This window comes from Rosa chinensis, chromosome 5 (assembly GCF_002994745.2).
Source record: "Rosa chinensis cultivar Old Blush chromosome 5, RchiOBHm-V2, whole genome shotgun sequence".
In the NCBI taxonomy this organism is placed as follows: Eukaryota; Viridiplantae; Streptophyta; class Magnoliopsida; order Rosales; family Rosaceae; genus Rosa; species Rosa chinensis.
This window is the reverse complement of record NC_037092.1, coordinates 67,048,409-67,066,666: the sequence shown is the minus strand read 5'-3', so window position 1 is coordinate 67,066,666 and position 18,258 is coordinate 67,048,409. Positions and strand designations below refer to the sequence as shown.

The following is an 18,258-nucleotide window of genomic DNA, read 5'->3' as shown; positions in this document are numbered from 1 at the left end:
TCGACTGGCCTCCGACGGCAGCGGCGGCGGGAGCTCGCCGAGAACAACAATCACCTCTTCTTTCCGATCAGACCAGCAGTTTCTGGCATTGGACAATCCGACCTCGGAGTCGTCGTCAACGAGGTAGTCAAACGATCCAATGGAGTAGGAGCGGCGCGGGCTGGAGTTGGACGTCGTAGTTGTTTAGCGGCGGCTGAGGTTGCCTATCTCGATCGGCGGCGGTGGCGGATTCTGCCAGAGATACTCCGCGGCTGGAGACTCGGGCGGGGGCGTTGTGGATGCAGCGGAGGATTCGGTAGAGGAAGAATGAAGTGACGATGGTGACGACGACGATGAGGAATGAACTTAAGGTTTTCACGGTCAATGAGCGATTGTTGTGAGGTGGCGAGGTGGTGGAGGTTGATAATGGCGGTGGCGGCGGAGTCCTTGGTGAAGATCGGGAAGGATAGAGAGAGAGGACCTTGGTGGTGGTCTGGAAGAGAGACAAGAAAAGACCCACAAAGAAAAAGAAAAAAGAAAATATGACTTCGAGGGTGTTTTAGTAAGTGCAAAAAAAGAGACAAGAAATATTATTAAAAAAATAAAAGTAGGTGTAGTTTGTAATTTTAGGGGTGCAAATTTCAACACCCTAGATTTATTGTGTTTACATAAATTTGGGTTTGCAATCACATAAAAACTAATCAGATAGGATCACTTTAAAGTGGCCGATAGAGAACTTAATGGATTCTCTCAGTGAGATAATTTACGGGACACTGCGTATGTTGAACAAGTAAATTGAAGTTGGTAACATCTGAATATCCAATGACAGGCTTGGAGAAAGTAGCTCAGGTGTGGGCGTGTGGCCACACATTCGGAATTTGGAGTTGACACATGCAACTGTACAAAAGAAAATGAGTTGATTCTTACTTAAATATTTAATTTGCTCCTCTATCTTATTCAAAATTATTTCTATCAAATAAATATGAATCCAAATAGGAAAGTATAAAGGAATTAATTCAACAATTTTCATTTTCATTTCTTATGTATCATGATTCTTATGAAGCTAGCAATTTATTCTTATGTATCATGACTATCATCCCTTTAAACGGTGCAACACGTAGTAGTTGCTATTGTTCTTGTTCTTGTTCTTGTTCTTGTTGACAATGATATAATTATAGGAAAATACTTCATTACATTAATGTACCGATATATCAAGTAGATTATGTTCAATACATAGGTAGACTAGCTCGGTACAATGATAGACTAACTCCATGCATGTCTACCCATGTACTGAGATAGTCTACCTCTGTATTGAACTAGTCTACTTGATGTATCAGTATATTAATATATTGTAGACGATCCCAAAATTATGTAGTTGCACAATATCATTTATCATACATGATATGAGATTAGAAATCGTCATAAAAATTGTGTGATGATATATTATTATTCGGTATTCATGTCAAACAAATTGTTATGGGGCCCGGGAAAAGGTTAATTTTTAACTTTTTACTTAATTTGCGTTTTGTTTCTCATATATATCATGGTTGCACAAAAGCGATCTAAAATTCTTATGTCCTTACATTTATGGTCACTGAAATTCAAGGTTTCAGTTTCGATTTCGGTACTTCAAATTTAAGGAAATTTCGGAGAAAGTTTCGATTTCGGTGGAAATTTCCGTTAAAAATAAAGAAATCACATTAATTGCATTTATAAAATGATATTTTTGAATGAAACTTTTATATAGACTAAACTAACCTATAATAAACCATAACCTCTCTAAAATTATACATAAATAATAGAATTGTGATATTTAATATAGACGAGTAATTAACTAAAACTGTAGTAAATTGCTAAACAAGTGTTTTTATCTATATGTAATTATAAATGTTCTGTATATTGACAATGTGAATGTGATTTACTTTTTTTTTTATGGCTGGAACCCAGTGGGAGGCTTGGCCATCATGCCTTTTTCACTAATAATTAGAAAAATACAACCGGGGGGGGGGGGGGGGGGGGGACGTAATACCGAAACCCCGTGTATGAAAATGAACAAGTACAAGAAAAGCAATATAAAGTATTAGTAATAAGAGCTACTACGATGTGGTTCGATCCATGTGGTTGAACTACTCTCATTTAGTATCATACAATACTGGCATACTGGTCCCAAGTACATGAATTTTGGAAATGATTTTGGTACTTCATCACATGCGTAATGTATGTGTGTTGATCTCTTCCCACATGCAATCCATATATTGGATATTATGGAATTACCCAATACGGTGTTTCATTGTATGAAGCATACGACATTTGGGACGAAGTGACAGGACCCACCCCGGATTTCACCCTGAAATCCGAAGAGGCCCTGCGGGGCCCACTTTAGAAAAAATTCTACCAAAAATTTGACAGAACTTACCCTAAAAATGGACAACCCAAAACCTGTAGAAAAACATTCACACTTCTAAATCATCCATCCTTATTCTCCTGGAGCCACCCTGCTCCCTATATCACAACATCTCCCATTTCACAAACAATTCTGATACTTAAGAATATTAATCTCATAGGTTATCAGAGCAATCTAATGTACAGGCGTACAAGAGAATAGAAAACAAGATAAATGACCGATGCTTTTATAATGCGGAAGCTATGATAGCTATGCCTCAACCCCAAGTACGCTCGACCTCAAGCTAAACTGGCCTGCAAACTGGGCATTTAAAACCGAAGGGCCCAGGGGAAAACATTTAAAATCCGTTAAAGTGAGTGGACGAAAAATAAGTACTTTCAAATGTATAAGTAAAACTTAATGCTTTCCCAAGTTATTCTGTAAAATCTCGCATGCAGTAACAATCTTGAAAACACTCTTAATCATCCTCTTTACTGAAATCTCAATCACGTAACAAGAACATCTTGAAACCTCTTAAAATCTCATCCTCAATCCTTATAAAAACATCCTTTTCATGAGGCTCGTTTGATGACTAGAAAGAACTGCTGTCTAGTCACCTCATGCCATCTAGGAGGGACTGCCACCCAGATGACGCATCGGAAGGGACTGCCAACCGGAATAGGAGGCGGTGGATAGAAGGGACTGCCAACTAGCCACAAGTAGTAGACAGGACTGCCGACTAACCACATGTAGTAGACGGGACTGCCGACTAACTACCTCATGTCATCTGGAAGGGACTGCCAACCAGGTGACGCATCAGTTGGGACTGCCAACCGGGCTGTAGTCTGGAAGGGACTGCCAACCAGACTATTACCTAGAAGGGACTGCCAACTAGGTAAGATACACATGCGCCAAAACTGGCCTCCTTAATAAACTGAATAGCCTCCTCAAGAAACTGAAAATAACCTCAAAATCTCAATAAATCCTCGAAAGCATAAAATCAAATACTCTGTAAATCAATAATTGCTTTTGGAAAGAAATCTCCATCTAACTCAAGTCTGATGAGTGCGGAATTCAAAACCCAATAAATCTCGATAAATCAATCATGCTCAAATATTTGCTAAATCCTTCGCACTCGTATATCTTCATAAAAACTGATATTCGAAAACAATAATTCTCATAATATTTTCCGAATCAGTCACTTCCCGAAAAATCATTTCCCAACTCAATAACTCATAAATAACTATCTCGAAAATCTACTAAAAGCCCTCGGGAAGGAATTTCAATACTAACCTCGTAATTCATAAATAAATCTCGATAAACTAAATCTCATAAAACCATAAAACTCAATAATTCAAATTATAAATTAAATCTCAATCGGAAAATGCTAATATACTGCATGCACAATTAATTTAAAATAAATGTCCACTCACTGTACTGTTTAGGCGACCATGCATACGAGTTCCTTCGTCGAGCAATAGCTCGGTACATCGCCCTGTACACAATTATTTTCCGTGAATAACTATTCAACAATTAAATACGATTCTCAAAATTAAATCCTCATAAATCATCTCGCCACTTCTTCTCTGATTCAACCCAAATTTTACATCTAATACCAATTCGTTATCTTAAAGGTTCCAAGTCAGAACCAAGAGATATCCGACGGTCGGATTCTCGTAAATCGATAATCGAAATCCTAAATTCCCAGAAATTCATAATCAATTAAAAACTTCTCCAATTCCAACCAAATTCACATATTCAACCTCTACAAAAATTATAGGATTTAACTAGCTAAAAAAATAAAAAAAACATAATATAAATCACTGTTCATACACCGCACTATTCACCGTCGCACTATTCATGCGGTGGCCAACTCCTCCTCCGGCCACCAAATTTCATCCACAGCATCATCTCAACATTTCCAATAACTTTCTCAACTGTGACAAAGTCAGAAAATACCTTGAAGTGGCCGAACAATTAAGCACTCCGAAGTACAGTGAAATTTTTCAATTATGCTTTCTTCCTCCATGCTTCGATCTGGGTTCTGAAACTTGGTGAGCATGAAGAGTGGCTCAAGGCGCTTCTAATGGACCTGACTTTATGACCGGAGGTGGCCGGAAATCGGCGTTAACCAATTTGCTACAGTAAAAATGTTGGCTTCAATCTCCACATTTCCGGCCAAATCGTCGCAAACAACTCCCACATGCGTGATAAGGAGGAGGAGACGAGTCCATCGATGCTCGCAGCTCGCCATTTGGTGGCCTAGAGGTGGTGAAAGAGGAGGTTGCAGAAGAGAGAAAGAGAGAGTTGCAGAAGAGAGACAGAGAGAGCACGGGGGAAGGAGAGAGAAAAGAAAGAAAAGTTACCCGTCCACAGTAACTTTTCAAATTTATACCAATCTATCATAAACAGTAACTTCCTTATTTCGCTTATAACTTTCGCATACGAACTCCGATTTTTACGTACCACATATGCACGTGCTCGGTTTAACGTCCTCTACAACTTTCATGAAGGAAATTTTCTCAAATTTTGACCCGAACAAAAAGTCAACTTTTAGGGCCCCCTAAAAGCATTGAAACGACAGTAAAAGTGAAAGTAAAAGTCGTTTACCGTCCAAATGACTAGTAAACCGGTGAATTCGGGTTCGGGACGTCACACGAAGAATGATAAAAAAATGCCATATGTGCTTCCACCTTGTGAGCTTGATCCAATTCCGTAAGTACTTTCTGAGGTAGAACTCATTTCATGATGAGGATCATGAGAATAGAATGGGTTAGGGTTATCACTATATTGAGTTCTTATGTCCATTGAGTCAAGACTTGAAGAAAGTGATTCAAACTCATTTAGAGGCAAATGGCTATCGCGTCTTCCTTGTGCATTCCTAGCTCTTGAATTGTATTCACGATTTGCACCAGGATAAGAAGTATGATCATCACTACTATATTGGTTGTAGTGCCATGATTTGCCACTCCCCCTGTCATTTCCATAATTTGCCTCACGATTGCAAATAAAATCATGATGTGGTTGGAGACTTGGAGCATGAGTACTTTGGTAGCAGATCAAGCAAAGAGGGTTTTGTTGTATCCAATTTCAACTTGATTGGCAAAAAAAAAAAATCAAAATTTCATATTTTGTCAGTTACAAACAAATTTCACAGAAATTTTGGACAAAATTTCGGTGTGAATTTTTTAATATATTTTTTGTGTATAGATATTTCGGAAATTAAGAATTTCGCGGAAATGTACAGAAAATTTCGGGAAACTCCTGACGGATATGATATAGCATATGAATTTTGTTTCGGTACTTCAAATTTAAGGAAATTTCGACGGAAATGTCGGCAGTTTCGGAGAAACTTAAAACCTTGCTTAAATTTAATTCTTGGTAGGATGATGATGGGATGACCGGTAGAAAGAAATCGGACATCAGCCAGCCAATTCTCTGTCGGCTCTACTAGCCATGACTGACACATTACAAGAGCTGGAGGGCACATTTACAGAAGCTCTGGTGTACTGTGTACACCAACTTCGGAGTTGCTTGAAAATAGGAGTTTAGAAAAGAGATTCAAACCCTGATACTTGAAAAATAAAAATAATAATATAATAAAATAAAATTCTCGTCGAACTTGTTCAATGCATGTGAAATTTTAGAACCATTACTCGTTTGTTTCAGTGTTTCTCGTCTACGGTGGTTGGTTTAAGCATCAAGTCGCCCTCACTCTCTTTTTATATCCTCAAAACCGATCTGGTGCAAAATGATGCAACTCATGCAAAGCCTAAATTACCCAGCGAAACATTCAATTCTCTGTTTAAGAAAAATAATCTTTACAGTACCAATTATTACTGACCACATCTTTCTGAGGTGGTACTTAAGAGCATCTCCAACCATTTAGCTATAAGTCATTTTGACTTTGGCTTTTTGGTAGAGGGATCTCCAACCATGCTCTTGCTTTAGCTATTTTGACTCTTGAGCCATAACTAGAGTCATTTTGACTCAAGTTTGTAGAACGAAAGCCAAATTTCTTTGGCTGAAAAAATTGTGGGCCCCACTGCATGTGCTGCAATTGTAGTTAATCAATTCTCGAAAATGATTAATTTATTAAATGACTTTGGCTTTTGACTAAAAATGGTTGTAGATGCAAAAATTGAATAAATAGTGATGACATTAGGGTAGTCATATTTTGCATATGGCTTTGGCTTTTGACTAAATGGTTGGAGATGCTCTAATATAGGCGGTACACTAGAAATGCTTCATCCCATTAAGAAATTCTTGATCCCTTCATAGGGCTCACCGAATCACCAATTTTCGGACACAATGTTATCAAACTCCACCATCTTCCCATCACTAGTGGTAACTAGGAACGACAAGCTTTGGCCTTGTAATTTGTTTCCGATCTGCGAGGTTTGGCCCTGAATTCGTGTCATCTGAATCCAACCGGAAGTAGTAGAGCCCTTAATTTTGACATCAGAAACATCACCAGCACCGGCAACGTTGTACAATAACACACGCATCACACTAGAGTCCCCCTTCACTATTTGGAACTTAACCCCTCCATACTTAGCACACGGGACTCTGTGATACATAACTGGTACCATCCGAGTTTTTTCATCTGCGAATTTTTTAAACATAGGCAGGGACAACCTGAAGTGTTTCGATGGTGGGTTGCACCAGTTGTTGGTTCCCTCTAGAGGCTTCAGTATAATTTGGTGGGCACAAATTGATTGCAGTAACAAAGACAGCACCAGCATTGGGTAAGCACCCTACTGGATCATCAACACATATGAGGGCGTAACAAGCGCCACCAGCAAGGCCATCGTTGAAGAGTGCTACGCTGAGAGATGTCGTCTCCAAGCCATAGCCTTGTTTTTTGAGATCACCGTATCCACATGCCCCCTCTGTGAAATTATAATCACAAAGTTAAAACTACATCAGTCATTTTACTTTACCTAGCTTAGAAAAAAGATAATATGTACTAATATGCAAACCCCCAATTTGGGATCTCATGCTTGTGCACTCAGTTAGCAATGTAGATTTATGATTCAATTGTTACTTTCTAACTCTCCACTGAAAAATAATACCAAAGGAATTCAACCAAATAGAACACCATAATTCATTCAAATGTCTTGAAAGAACAGATGAACACCAAGAGTAATACTGCAAGGATTGCAACACTGATAAAGAGCTTGATGATTTTAAAATTGACGGATTTTTTTTTTTTTTTTTTTTTTTTTGGTTAGCAGAGAGGATACTCAGGATGGAAATTTAAAACACAAAAAAGACTGAAATTTTGCCAGGTGAATAACACCTAAATCCTATTCAGATCTGCATACATACACAAAAATAACACGTCTAAACTCGAAATTAAGTTATGTTCTTTTTATTACCAAATAGTCTTAAAACAGGGTAAAGAGTAAAGACTTGAATGAATAAACTATATTATATTTTCGCATCTTGTTAATCTGCTACAGTCAAATAGAATGAAATTAATGAAATGCAGTACTTACTATTGATTCCTCTGCCATGCATGTCGCCGTAAAACGATGCAGTTGCACCAGTAAACCAAGTAGTCATGTTATCACCGCCCATGCCGTGAACCAAAAGAGAGATGAACACGGCCGCTGTAAGCAAAACCTTCACCATAGCCGTGTCTGTATGATAATGGGAGAAACTGGAATGGTCTTTGCTCCTACATATGCTGCTTTATATAGGCATGAAGGGAATAAAAGGACAATGACATAAGTACTGTAATTATTCTCAACTGGAAACATGATGACTTCAAAGGTTAGTGGCCCAGAAACGCAATCTTCTTTAGTTTCTTATCACATTTTTGATGCGAGTGTTTCTTTCTCCCACGCATGTTCTACAAGTGTATGAGATGAGTCTTTCATGGATGCCAGTAGAAGATATGGCCATTAATGATGTATGGGAACTGACATGTTTGTTGAAAGCAATATTTTTTTTTGTTTTTTTGAGAAGCTGTCAACTTAAATAAATTAGGAGGTAAACTCATTGGAAAGTACATCAACAATACAAGATGAAGGCTCTAGGCCCCAAAACAAAGAACTAGAAGAAGAACAAGCAAAATGAGCTAAAGTATGAGCCAAAACATTGGTTGACGATAAGCATGAGTAAAGTAAGAACCCGACATCTGCTGAAGATGAAAGGTAATGTCATCATACACACGACCAATGAAGGAAGTATGGGGAATGACTCTCTGCTTAGTAGCATAAAAAAAGTAGGAGAATCGGTCTCAAAGGTAACTGGAGAGAGGCCTCACTGAAAAGCAAGTGAGACTACCTCCCGCCCTGCTAAAGCCTCAACCTGTTTTGAAGAAAAAACATGAGATACTGGAGCATAATGTCCACCTAAACGTCTCCCCCTATCATCACAAATAATGACTCCAATGCCCCAGTACAGGTATCTTTGTAGAAGGCACCATCAACATTAATCTTCACCCACCCTGCACTTGGAGGTTTCCAAGGAACTACTCGCCGGCTCCCTCCACCCTGGTCCTTACCCTGGTGTCTTTGGTATTCCTGGAGACGAGTTGACAGAAGCAACACAACCTGGTTCACCTCCATATTCTTATTATCCCACAACCTATTATTTCTCTCCTTCCAAATACCCCACAAATTATAAACAAAGGCTGCCCATAAATTAGGAGGCAAGTTAGACGCACAGCACCCAAACCACTCCATAAACTGCAATTGCTTAAGCCCTGGAAGAGTAGGCCGTCTGTGCAACCCTAGAAATGGCATCCAACACTGCCATCACAAACGGACAAAGCCTACAAAGATGTTCAATTGTCTCTTCTCCCACTTCACAAAGAACACATGGCCTAATCTCTAAAGGAACCTGTTTCTCTATCAATCTAATTATTGTAGGTAAACAATTGTTCAACACCTTCCATAGAAAAATTTTAGCCGTACCTGAGACCTTGGTAGACCATAGTTTCTTCCATAGATCTTGTGTGTGCAAAGGAGTCTCTTGCACCATCTCTTCCTCTATCAATAGTCTATAAGCACTCTTAACTGAAAACATCCCTTTGGAGTCAAAATGCCACATCCAACGATCCTTAATCCTTTGATTACTCAAAGGAATAGACAAAATGAAGCGGATATCATCAACATGACAAACTTGCCAGACTAAAGTTTCATTCCAACTACCCTCATTATTCATTAGATTACTGACCTTCCAACCCTCATCTCTGCCTCCCTGAACAGGTAATAACCGAAATGGAGCAGCTCTAGGTAGCCATGGATCGTCAATCAGGATATGATTCCCATCTCCCACTTGACAACGTGCCCCTTTGACTAGAACACTTTTAGCCTCAGAAATACTTCGCCAAGAAAATGAAGGTGATGGATGAGATTCTGCCTCCCAAAAAGAAGATTCTGGAAAGTACTTGGCCTTGTACATTTTGGCAATCAATGAGTTTGGAAATTGAACAATTTTCCAGCCCTATTTAGTCAACATAGCCTTATTAAAAGCATGTAGATCTCGGAATCCTAAACCTCCTTCTTTCCTTGGCCTACAAAGGAACTGCCATGATTTCCAATGAATTTTTCTTTGTTCATTAGAACTCCCCCACCAAAATCTTGCACATTTCTGCTGAAGATCATCACAAAAATTCTTTGTTCATTGAAAAAAACTCATAGCATATGTAGGTAAAGATTGAGCCACCACCCTAATCAAAATATCTTTACCAGCACCACTAAGAAGCCGACCCTACCAAGTTTGAAGTTTATGATCCAAACGCTCCTGAATATATTGTTTTATTCCTTCCAACATAAGTAGGTAAGCCAAGATACTTCTCATGAGACTCCACTATTGTAACTCCCAGAAAAGTAGCTAGCAAATTCTGATTATCACGGTCCATATTTTTACTAAACGTAACATAACTCTTATGAAAATTTACTTGCTGCCCAGATGCTTTCCTATACACCTTCAATACATTACTAATTTCCTGACAAGCCTGTAAATTAGCATTCGCATACAACATACTGTCATCTGCAAAGAGAATATGATTAACCATGGGAGCTCTATCACAAATAGAAATACCAAGTAACACACCTATCTCAGCCTTTTTTTTCAACAAAGTAGATAGCCCTCTGCTCCAAGGAGAAACAAATAAGGTGATAAAGGGTCCCCTTGTCGCAATCCTCTAGAAGGCACCACATAACCCATGGGCTTGCCCCACACCAGAAAAGAATATCGAACAGAAGAGACACACTACATAATCATCTTTACCCAACTGTGAGCGAATCCCATTCGCTCCATTACTTTCTACAAAAACCCCCACTCCAATCTATCATAGGCTTTACTCAAATCCAATTTTAACGCCATATATTCCTCACTTGCTCTTTTGTTATGAATGAAATGAGCTAACTCATTAGCTTCCAGGGTATTGTTAGTTATCAATCAACCTGGAATGAAAGCACTCTGGAAAGGCGATATAATTTGAGGCAAATTAATTTCAACCTGTTGGCAATAACTTTTGAACACAACTTGTAGATTACATTACACAACGCAATTGGTCTCAAATCTGCCATAGTCTCCGGATTAGCAATTTTAAGAATTAGACAAATATGAGTGTAATTGATCTATTTACGCAACTGACCAATCTATAGAAAATTATGTACTGAAGCAGTAATATCATCACCTGTACTCTCCCAATAATGCTGGAAAAATAACGGTGGCATTCCATCCAGTCCAGGCGACTTTGTAGGGTACATTTGAAACAAAGCCTCCTTCACCTCCTCACAACTATATTGGGAACGAGAAGTATTCATCTCCTCTGTAACTGAAGGGAAATAGCTTGAAGATTTTCCTCCAATGCCCCACCATCAATAGTTCCTGCTTTATACATCTTCTCAAAGTACCTCACAACCACTGTTTCTACATCATCGTCATCTTCTTTCCAAGCCCCTGCTTCATCATAAAGACCTCTAATAAAAATTTTCCTTTTCCTATTAGAGGCTTTCCGATGAAAGAAGCCCGTGTTACGATCTCCCTCCTTGAGCCATGAGACTTTAGCTCGCTGACTCCAATACAATTCCTCTTCCGAAAGTAATCTCTCCAAGCGGTCCATTAGACTTCTCCTCTCCGCCAACAAAGTCGGGTTCAATGACAGGCTAAGTAGTTCCTCTAGCCGTGATCGAGTCTCCGTTATTGCTTTCTGCCTATCACCAAACACACTTCGTTGCCAGGCATCTAGTGCAATAACAGTCCTTTAATCTTCTTCGAGGCCATAAACATAGGGTGCCCCAGAACTGGACGTTGCCACTGCTGCTGAACAGTCTCATGACAACCCTCATGCTGCAACCACATTGATTCAAACAGAAACCTATGATATTCCCTCTTCTGGATAATAGGAACTGCACTAATACATAAAAAAATCGGAATATGGTCCGACTTGCTAGGTGGTAAATGGATGACCCGAGAATGGATGAAGCTGTCTGACCATTCCACCATAGCAACCACCCTGTCCAACCTAACCTTCGTCTCTGAATCACTCCAAGTATACAGACACCCATAAAACCCCAGGTCCGTCAATTCTGCATATCCCAGAGCCTCCCGAAACCCACGCATTTGGCTCTCCGGTCGCAGTCTGCCATCCAATTTCTCTGATGCCAACAGAATTTCGTTAAAGTCGCCAAATACCAACCACAGAAGACTGTCATCATCACTCAAAGCCCTGAGGATATCCCAAGATTCGTGTCTATCAGCGACCCCTGGATTACCGTAAAACCCCGTGAAGCGCCACCGCATAAGACCATCTCCTTCCTGTACCACTGCATCAATAAAACGAGCCGTTGAAGGCTGCCAGATCTGGATCTTCACATCTTCATTCCAGAATAAACCCAGACCACCAGCCAGCCCAACGCTCATCACACCCTCTGCATGATCAGACCCTAGGTTGCATCGCAGTCGCTCGAACTCATCTGCGTCTCTGATTTTAGTTTCAATCAGGAACACCAATTTCAATTTGTGCTGTGAGATCAAGATCTTCAAAGCACACCATGTGGAAGGATTACAAATCCCCCGACAATTCCATAACAATACGTTCATGGCCATAAGAAACAATTCAGATCAAGGAAACCCTAGGTTTCTAATCTCAACCCTAGCTCCAAGAAACTAGGTCTTTTTTTCTTGTGTCTTTTGTTGAAAGCAATTTAATCTTGTTGTAATTGTCAATTTGTCATTATGGCATATATGTAGGTTCTAGTACAAGTAATATTATGACATCATACGTATTATACATGGGTTATTACATGTTTGTTGCAAGGCCATGAAACCGGGTTCATACGTGTCTGCTTTACTATGGAAGGGTCAAACTCCTTTTGATGTTGTGGGAGTGGTCAAATTCTGCTGGGCCTGCAATTAAGGCGATTAACTCCGCAATTAGTATGACGTTAAATTTCAGTCATGAATGCGGCGATTATTACGACAATAACTGTGCACAACGATTATGATTATAAGTGCGCAATGAATGACTATCATAAATACGCAATGAATGAAGGTCATAAGTACGCAATTATTAACTGTTATTAGTGCAGCAATAATTGTCATTATAAGTGTGGAAATAAATGCAGCCATCAAAGCAGAAATAATGGCGGCTTGTTCCCGAAGTAAGTCATCGCCTATATAAAGGAGGCTCGACGTCCAGGTAATCCATCTGATTCCGACTATCTCTACTCCACAATTAAGAAACGTGCTGACTTAGGCATCGGAGAGTTTTCTGCAGGTACCCTCCCCCCCTTCTCCTCGAGCCGACGGTCAAACTCCAGGTCAACGCTCGAGAGAAGCTCCTTGATTGTTCCCAGGTCAGCTCCCGCTCCAGTTCGCATTAATTGTTGGGTCAAACTCCTCTACGGAATTTTTCACCTCCAACAAGTGGCGCCGTCTGTGGGAAGCACTTTTCCCTAAAAAGTGATGGCGGGAGCTGCCCCTGACGGGATCCTATTTCTGTCACTAAGGACTGGGAGTGATGGAATACAAGCCCGAAGTGACAAAAGTCTGGGTAACGTAGACTAGCGTTCTTTCCTTTAATAATCATATTCTGAATTTTTCCTTTTATATTTGAAACATATTTGTGGTCAGTGTTGTTGAAATGTATGTGTAAGGCTGGTGACCAGAGTAAATACCCAAGGCCGGTGGCCAAGGAGAATAAAATGTTGTTGATCAGATTCAAAGGGAAATGGGGGCAATTCCATGTCTCATGCTGAAAATGAATCTTCGCCTTGAGGAAAGAATCGAGGCGGCTAGGGCCCGAGGAAAGAATCGAGGCGGCCAGGGCCCGAGGAAAGATTCAGGACGGCCAGGGCCCGAGGAAAGATTCGGGGCGGCTAGGATGGCCAGGGCCCGAGGAAAGAATCTGGGCGGCCAGGGCCTGAGGAAAGAATCGGGGCGGCCAGGGCTCGAGGAAAGAATCGGGATGGCCAGGGCTCGAGGAAATATTCAAGGCAAGATTTGAAGCAGCCAGAGAATGGAAATTTCCTCTTAGGACGAGTGTCCAAAGAGAAAATTTGGGGGCATTGTGGGAGTGGTCAAATTCTGCTGGGCCTGCAATTAAGGCGATTAACTCCGCAATTAGTATGACGTTAAATTTCAGTCATGAATGCGGCGATTATTACGACAATAACTGTGCACAACGATTATGATTATAAGTGCGCAATGAATGACTATCATAAATACGCAATGAATGAATGTCATAAGTACGCAATTATTAACTGTTATTAGTGCAGCAATAATTGTCATTATAAGTGTGGAAATAAATGCAGCCATCAAAGCAGAAATAATGGCGGCTTGTTCCCGAAGTAAGTCATCGCCTATATAAAGGAGGCTCGACGTCCAGGTAATCCATCTGATTCCGACTATCTCTACTCCACAATTAAGAAACGTGCTGACTTAGGCATCGGAGAGTTTTCTGCAGGTACCCTCCCCCCCTTCTCCTCGAGCCGACGGTCAAACTCCAGGTCAACGCTCGAGAGAAGCTCCTTGATTGTTCCCAGGTCAGCTCCCGCTCCAGTTCGCATTAATTGTTGGGTCAAACTCCTCTACGGAATTTTTCACCTCCAACAGATGTTATTTGTTAGAAAAATAAAAATAAAAATAAAAAAACTAAAAACTCCTTTTTAGGTTAAAATTTAACGTCTTCTTTTTTGGGTCAAAAAGAGTAGTTCTAGGGATCCCAAAATTTTGTACCAAAATTACTTACCAAATGACATGGCACATGCCATATCATCAGTTTCTTTGGGATTTTTGTTGATATGGATTTCCTTGTTGGATATAAAATAAATTTCATGTTTTTTTTCAAGAATTAAGAAAACTTATATTAAATAAATGTCACAATTAAACAAAATACCGAATTAATTTAGAAAAGGAATAGATGCAGTTGTTCTACCAATCTGGCTCTCTGCAACCTTGATACCCAGATCAAAATATATATTAGAAAAAAAAAAAGCAATTCCCACATGAAAGATTATAACCGGGTCTTTGATGTTTGAGTTTTGAATTGATCTATGCGAGCTTTCTCAATGTCTTTCTTTATTTCTTTCTTACCTAAAGCTTTTGCAAGGTTGCTGAGGCCTTGAAACCATGGCTTATTCCGATCGTCATTGGATAAATAGAACTGGGCAGGGATGAGGTCAACTAGCTTGTCTGTAAATTAAAAATGCTGATGGATAATGACTTTAAATAAAGAATTAGATAAGAATCAATGGTCTCCCTGTCCGTTTTATTCTTCATATTTTTCCCTATTTGAGCAAGATGAAGCCAATGAATAATATTGGTTGCTCTTCACGAGAAGCAGTGTAATTATATTTGTAATTGCTTTGATTTTTGTAAAACATTAGGTTTTGATAATATACAAAATATTTTCTCAAAAACATTCTATTTTTAAATTGAAAATAAATAAATCCATGTCATTGAAATTTATGGAATGATATTGATGAAGTAGTGTATGCCACATCATTTGGTATAAATATTTGGTGTCTCAAGTATTTTCCGGTCAAAAAAGACTCTCAAAAGAAACAAAAAAAATTTCGCAAAGGAAAAAAGTTTGAAAACGTCATTCACATTCAAATTCAACATAATCACACATAAGAACATGTAGCACAATGTATGTCAAAGCCAAAAGGTTTTTGCCTTTCCCACAAATAACTATTTGGTAGATGCCTTTTCTTGAATCTTAACTAGATGGCTTAATTTAGACTTGATACATTCTACTCGGTGTATCAAAAATTAAACTTGATGCATGGATTCATTTTTATTTTATTTTGGGCAAAATCATTTGTAGTACTATTGTTGGTCAAAAACTCAACAATAATTTCTAGTTGTTTGAAAGGTATATATAAAATCGTCATATCACCTTTCTAAATTGCAAAAACCTACCAAGTATTGAGTCATTACACACAATCCACTAATGTGAAGAACTGTCTTAATATCCTGAAACTGATTTGGTGCAAAATGATAGCCAAAAATTAATTTGAATTAATTGAAAAACACAGTCACACTGTCACAATCAATACATATCTAATGAAATCTACAGATTCGAAACATTTAAGTCTCAATTGAAAAACAAATAATCCTACATGCACCAACATTAATTACCAACCACATCTTCCTAATCTGGTACTTATATCAACTGATATAGGTGGTGCACTAAAAATTCTTGATCCCATCAAAGGTCTCACCGAATTGCCAAGTTTTGTCAACAACATTATCAAACTCTACCATCTTTCCATCACTAGTGGTAACTTGGAACGACAAGCTTTGGCCTTGTAAGTCAGTTCCGATCTCCAAAGTTTGTCCCTGAATTCGTGACATCTGAAGCCAACCAGAAATAATAGAGCCCTTAATTTTGACATTAGAAACATCACCAGCACCGGCGACATTGTACAATAACACACGCATCAAATTAGAGTACTTTCCCTTGAATAATTGGAACTTAACCCCTCCCTCCTTAGCACACGGGAGTACGGGACTCTGCGATATACAACCGGTACCACCCCAACCTTTTCTTCTGCGATTCTTGTGAACATTGGCATGCTTAACTTGAAGTGTTTCAATGGCGGGTTGCACCAGTTGTTGGTTCCATCGGGAGGCCTAGTATAAATTCGGGGGCAATAATCGGTTGCAGTAACTACGGCAGAACCAGCACTGGGTTTGCACCCTTTCGTATCATCGACACACATGATGGCGAAACAGGCGCCACAAGCAAGGCCGTCGTTGAATAGTGCTTTGCTGAGAGCTGCTGTCTGCAGGTTATATTCTCGTTTATTGCTCACCATATCCACATTCCCCCTCTGTCAAATTATAATCAAAAAGTTAACTCTATATCTCAAATTAATGATCGATCTTTAGGTCTCCATTGAACGATAATATCATGAAAACGAAGGAAAAAGATTAAACAAATCGAAAAAATTAACCATCTACTCATCCCCATGGTTCCTCTGCACTTTGTTAATCTGCTATATATAAGGATGAAATAATTAACTGCATTGCTTACCCATGGTTCCTCTGCCCTGCATGTCACCGTACAACGATGCGTGTGCGCCAGTAAACCAAGTCGTCATGTCGTCACCGCGCATGCCCGGAACCAAAAGAGAGATGAACACGGACGCTGTTGTCAGCAAATACTTCACCATAGCCATTTCTGTATGATAATGTAAGGCACTGGAATGGTGTTTGCTCATACATATGCTGCTTTACATGTGCAGAGCCGCAGAATGGAATAATAAAAGGACAATGGCAGAAGTACAGTAATTATTGTAAAATAGAAACATTATGACTTAAAAGAGGGTTAGTGGCGCAAGAACGCAAATCCTTTTAAGCTGTCAATCACATTTTTGTTGCGAGGGTGTTTCTATATCTCATACGCATGTTCTACAAGTGTATGAGATGAGTCATACATGAGACTTGTCGTCATATCACACTCGCTTAATTTAAATCATTTGATAGATGACTAGCCCTAAGACCCCAAAAGCCTCTTACGCGGCTGTGGTCTCTGATGTATATATATACAATATAATGATAGTTGTTGCTCCACAAGATAAAGTGTTGTATAGTATAACGCCAAAACTTAAATAGAGGAACAGAAAACTCAAGAACTCATAAATTGGAACGTTGGAACTCAAGAATTGGAACGTTAGGGATTTTATGTGAAGTTATGTTCTCTCTCCACTCTAGCTAAATATAGTTAGAGTTTTTAGCTAAAGCTAAATTTAAGTATTTGATAGCTATTCTATTAGAGATAGAACTTATCTTAATTTTTGTTAAATTAAAAAAAAATATTAAATAACAACACGGTTGGAAATGCCCTAAAGTTTTGCATTTGGCGACAAAGGACGAGGAGGACGAAAGAAAGCTTCCGAGCATGAGAGAGAAATTGGCGAAAAAGCTCATCAATTAGATGGGCCATCCTAAATCTATCGCCAATGTCTTCGCAGCGTGTAACATCACCATAGCCAACGTAAATTTTGATAAAAATATTTCAATAATTTCTAAATTCTCAATGATATTATGTTTCCGTGAAATTCCCAATTGATTTTCAGGATTTGTCTATAGCCGAATTCGAATTAAGGGAAGTGCTACTACTGTGCTAGATGTGAGTATGCAAGTTCTTCAAGTGTATGATGAGTCTTGCATGCATGTCATGATGTGTTATCACATGTTTGTTGCAACTTTTTCTTTTTTTTTTTTTTTCTTTTTTTTTTTGGCAGAAAAGAGTAGCTTATATTAAACAGAAACAAAATACAAAGACCCAAACTGGGCCAACCAAGAAAAAACAGAAACAAAGGCCCAACAAACGAGCCCACAAACTATACTACAACCCGAGAAACGGTAGAAGATCCAACGCAACACCGTCGCGAAGAGCAGCGCCGCCGCAAAGATCT

General features: G+C 39.2%; 1 protein-coding gene and 1 pseudogene across 1 annotated transcript; both read right to left on the bottom strand.

Moving 5' to 3' along the window:
* Nucleotides 1-6,588: 6,588 nt before the first annotated feature.
* Nucleotides 6,589-8,008, bottom strand: LOC112201965 (annotated as a pseudogene).
* Nucleotides 8,009-8,724: 716 nt separating this feature from the next.
* LOC112163893 lies at nucleotides 8,725-9,778 on the bottom strand. The gene is made up of 2 exons (XM_024300157.1): nucleotides 9,289-9,778; nucleotides 8,725-9,104 (listed from the first exon to the last, which is right to left on the bottom strand). Exons 1-2 carry the CDS (start codon nucleotides 9,776-9,778, stop codon nucleotides 8,725-8,727), a joined length of 870 nt encoding a protein of 289 aa, XP_024155925.1.
* Nucleotides 9,779-18,258: the final 8,480 nt, after the last annotated feature.

Excerpts from the sequence above, each read along its gene's own strand:
- LOC112163893 (XM_024300157.1), bottom strand. The coding sequence starts at position 9,778 with ATGTACAAGGCCAAGTACTTTCCAGAATCTTCTTTTTGGGAGGCAGAA. Across the intron at positions 9,105-9,288 it reads ATGGTCTACCAAGGTCTCAG|GGTTGCACAGACGGCCTACT; the intron begins GTACGGCTAAAA and ends TGCCATTTCTAG.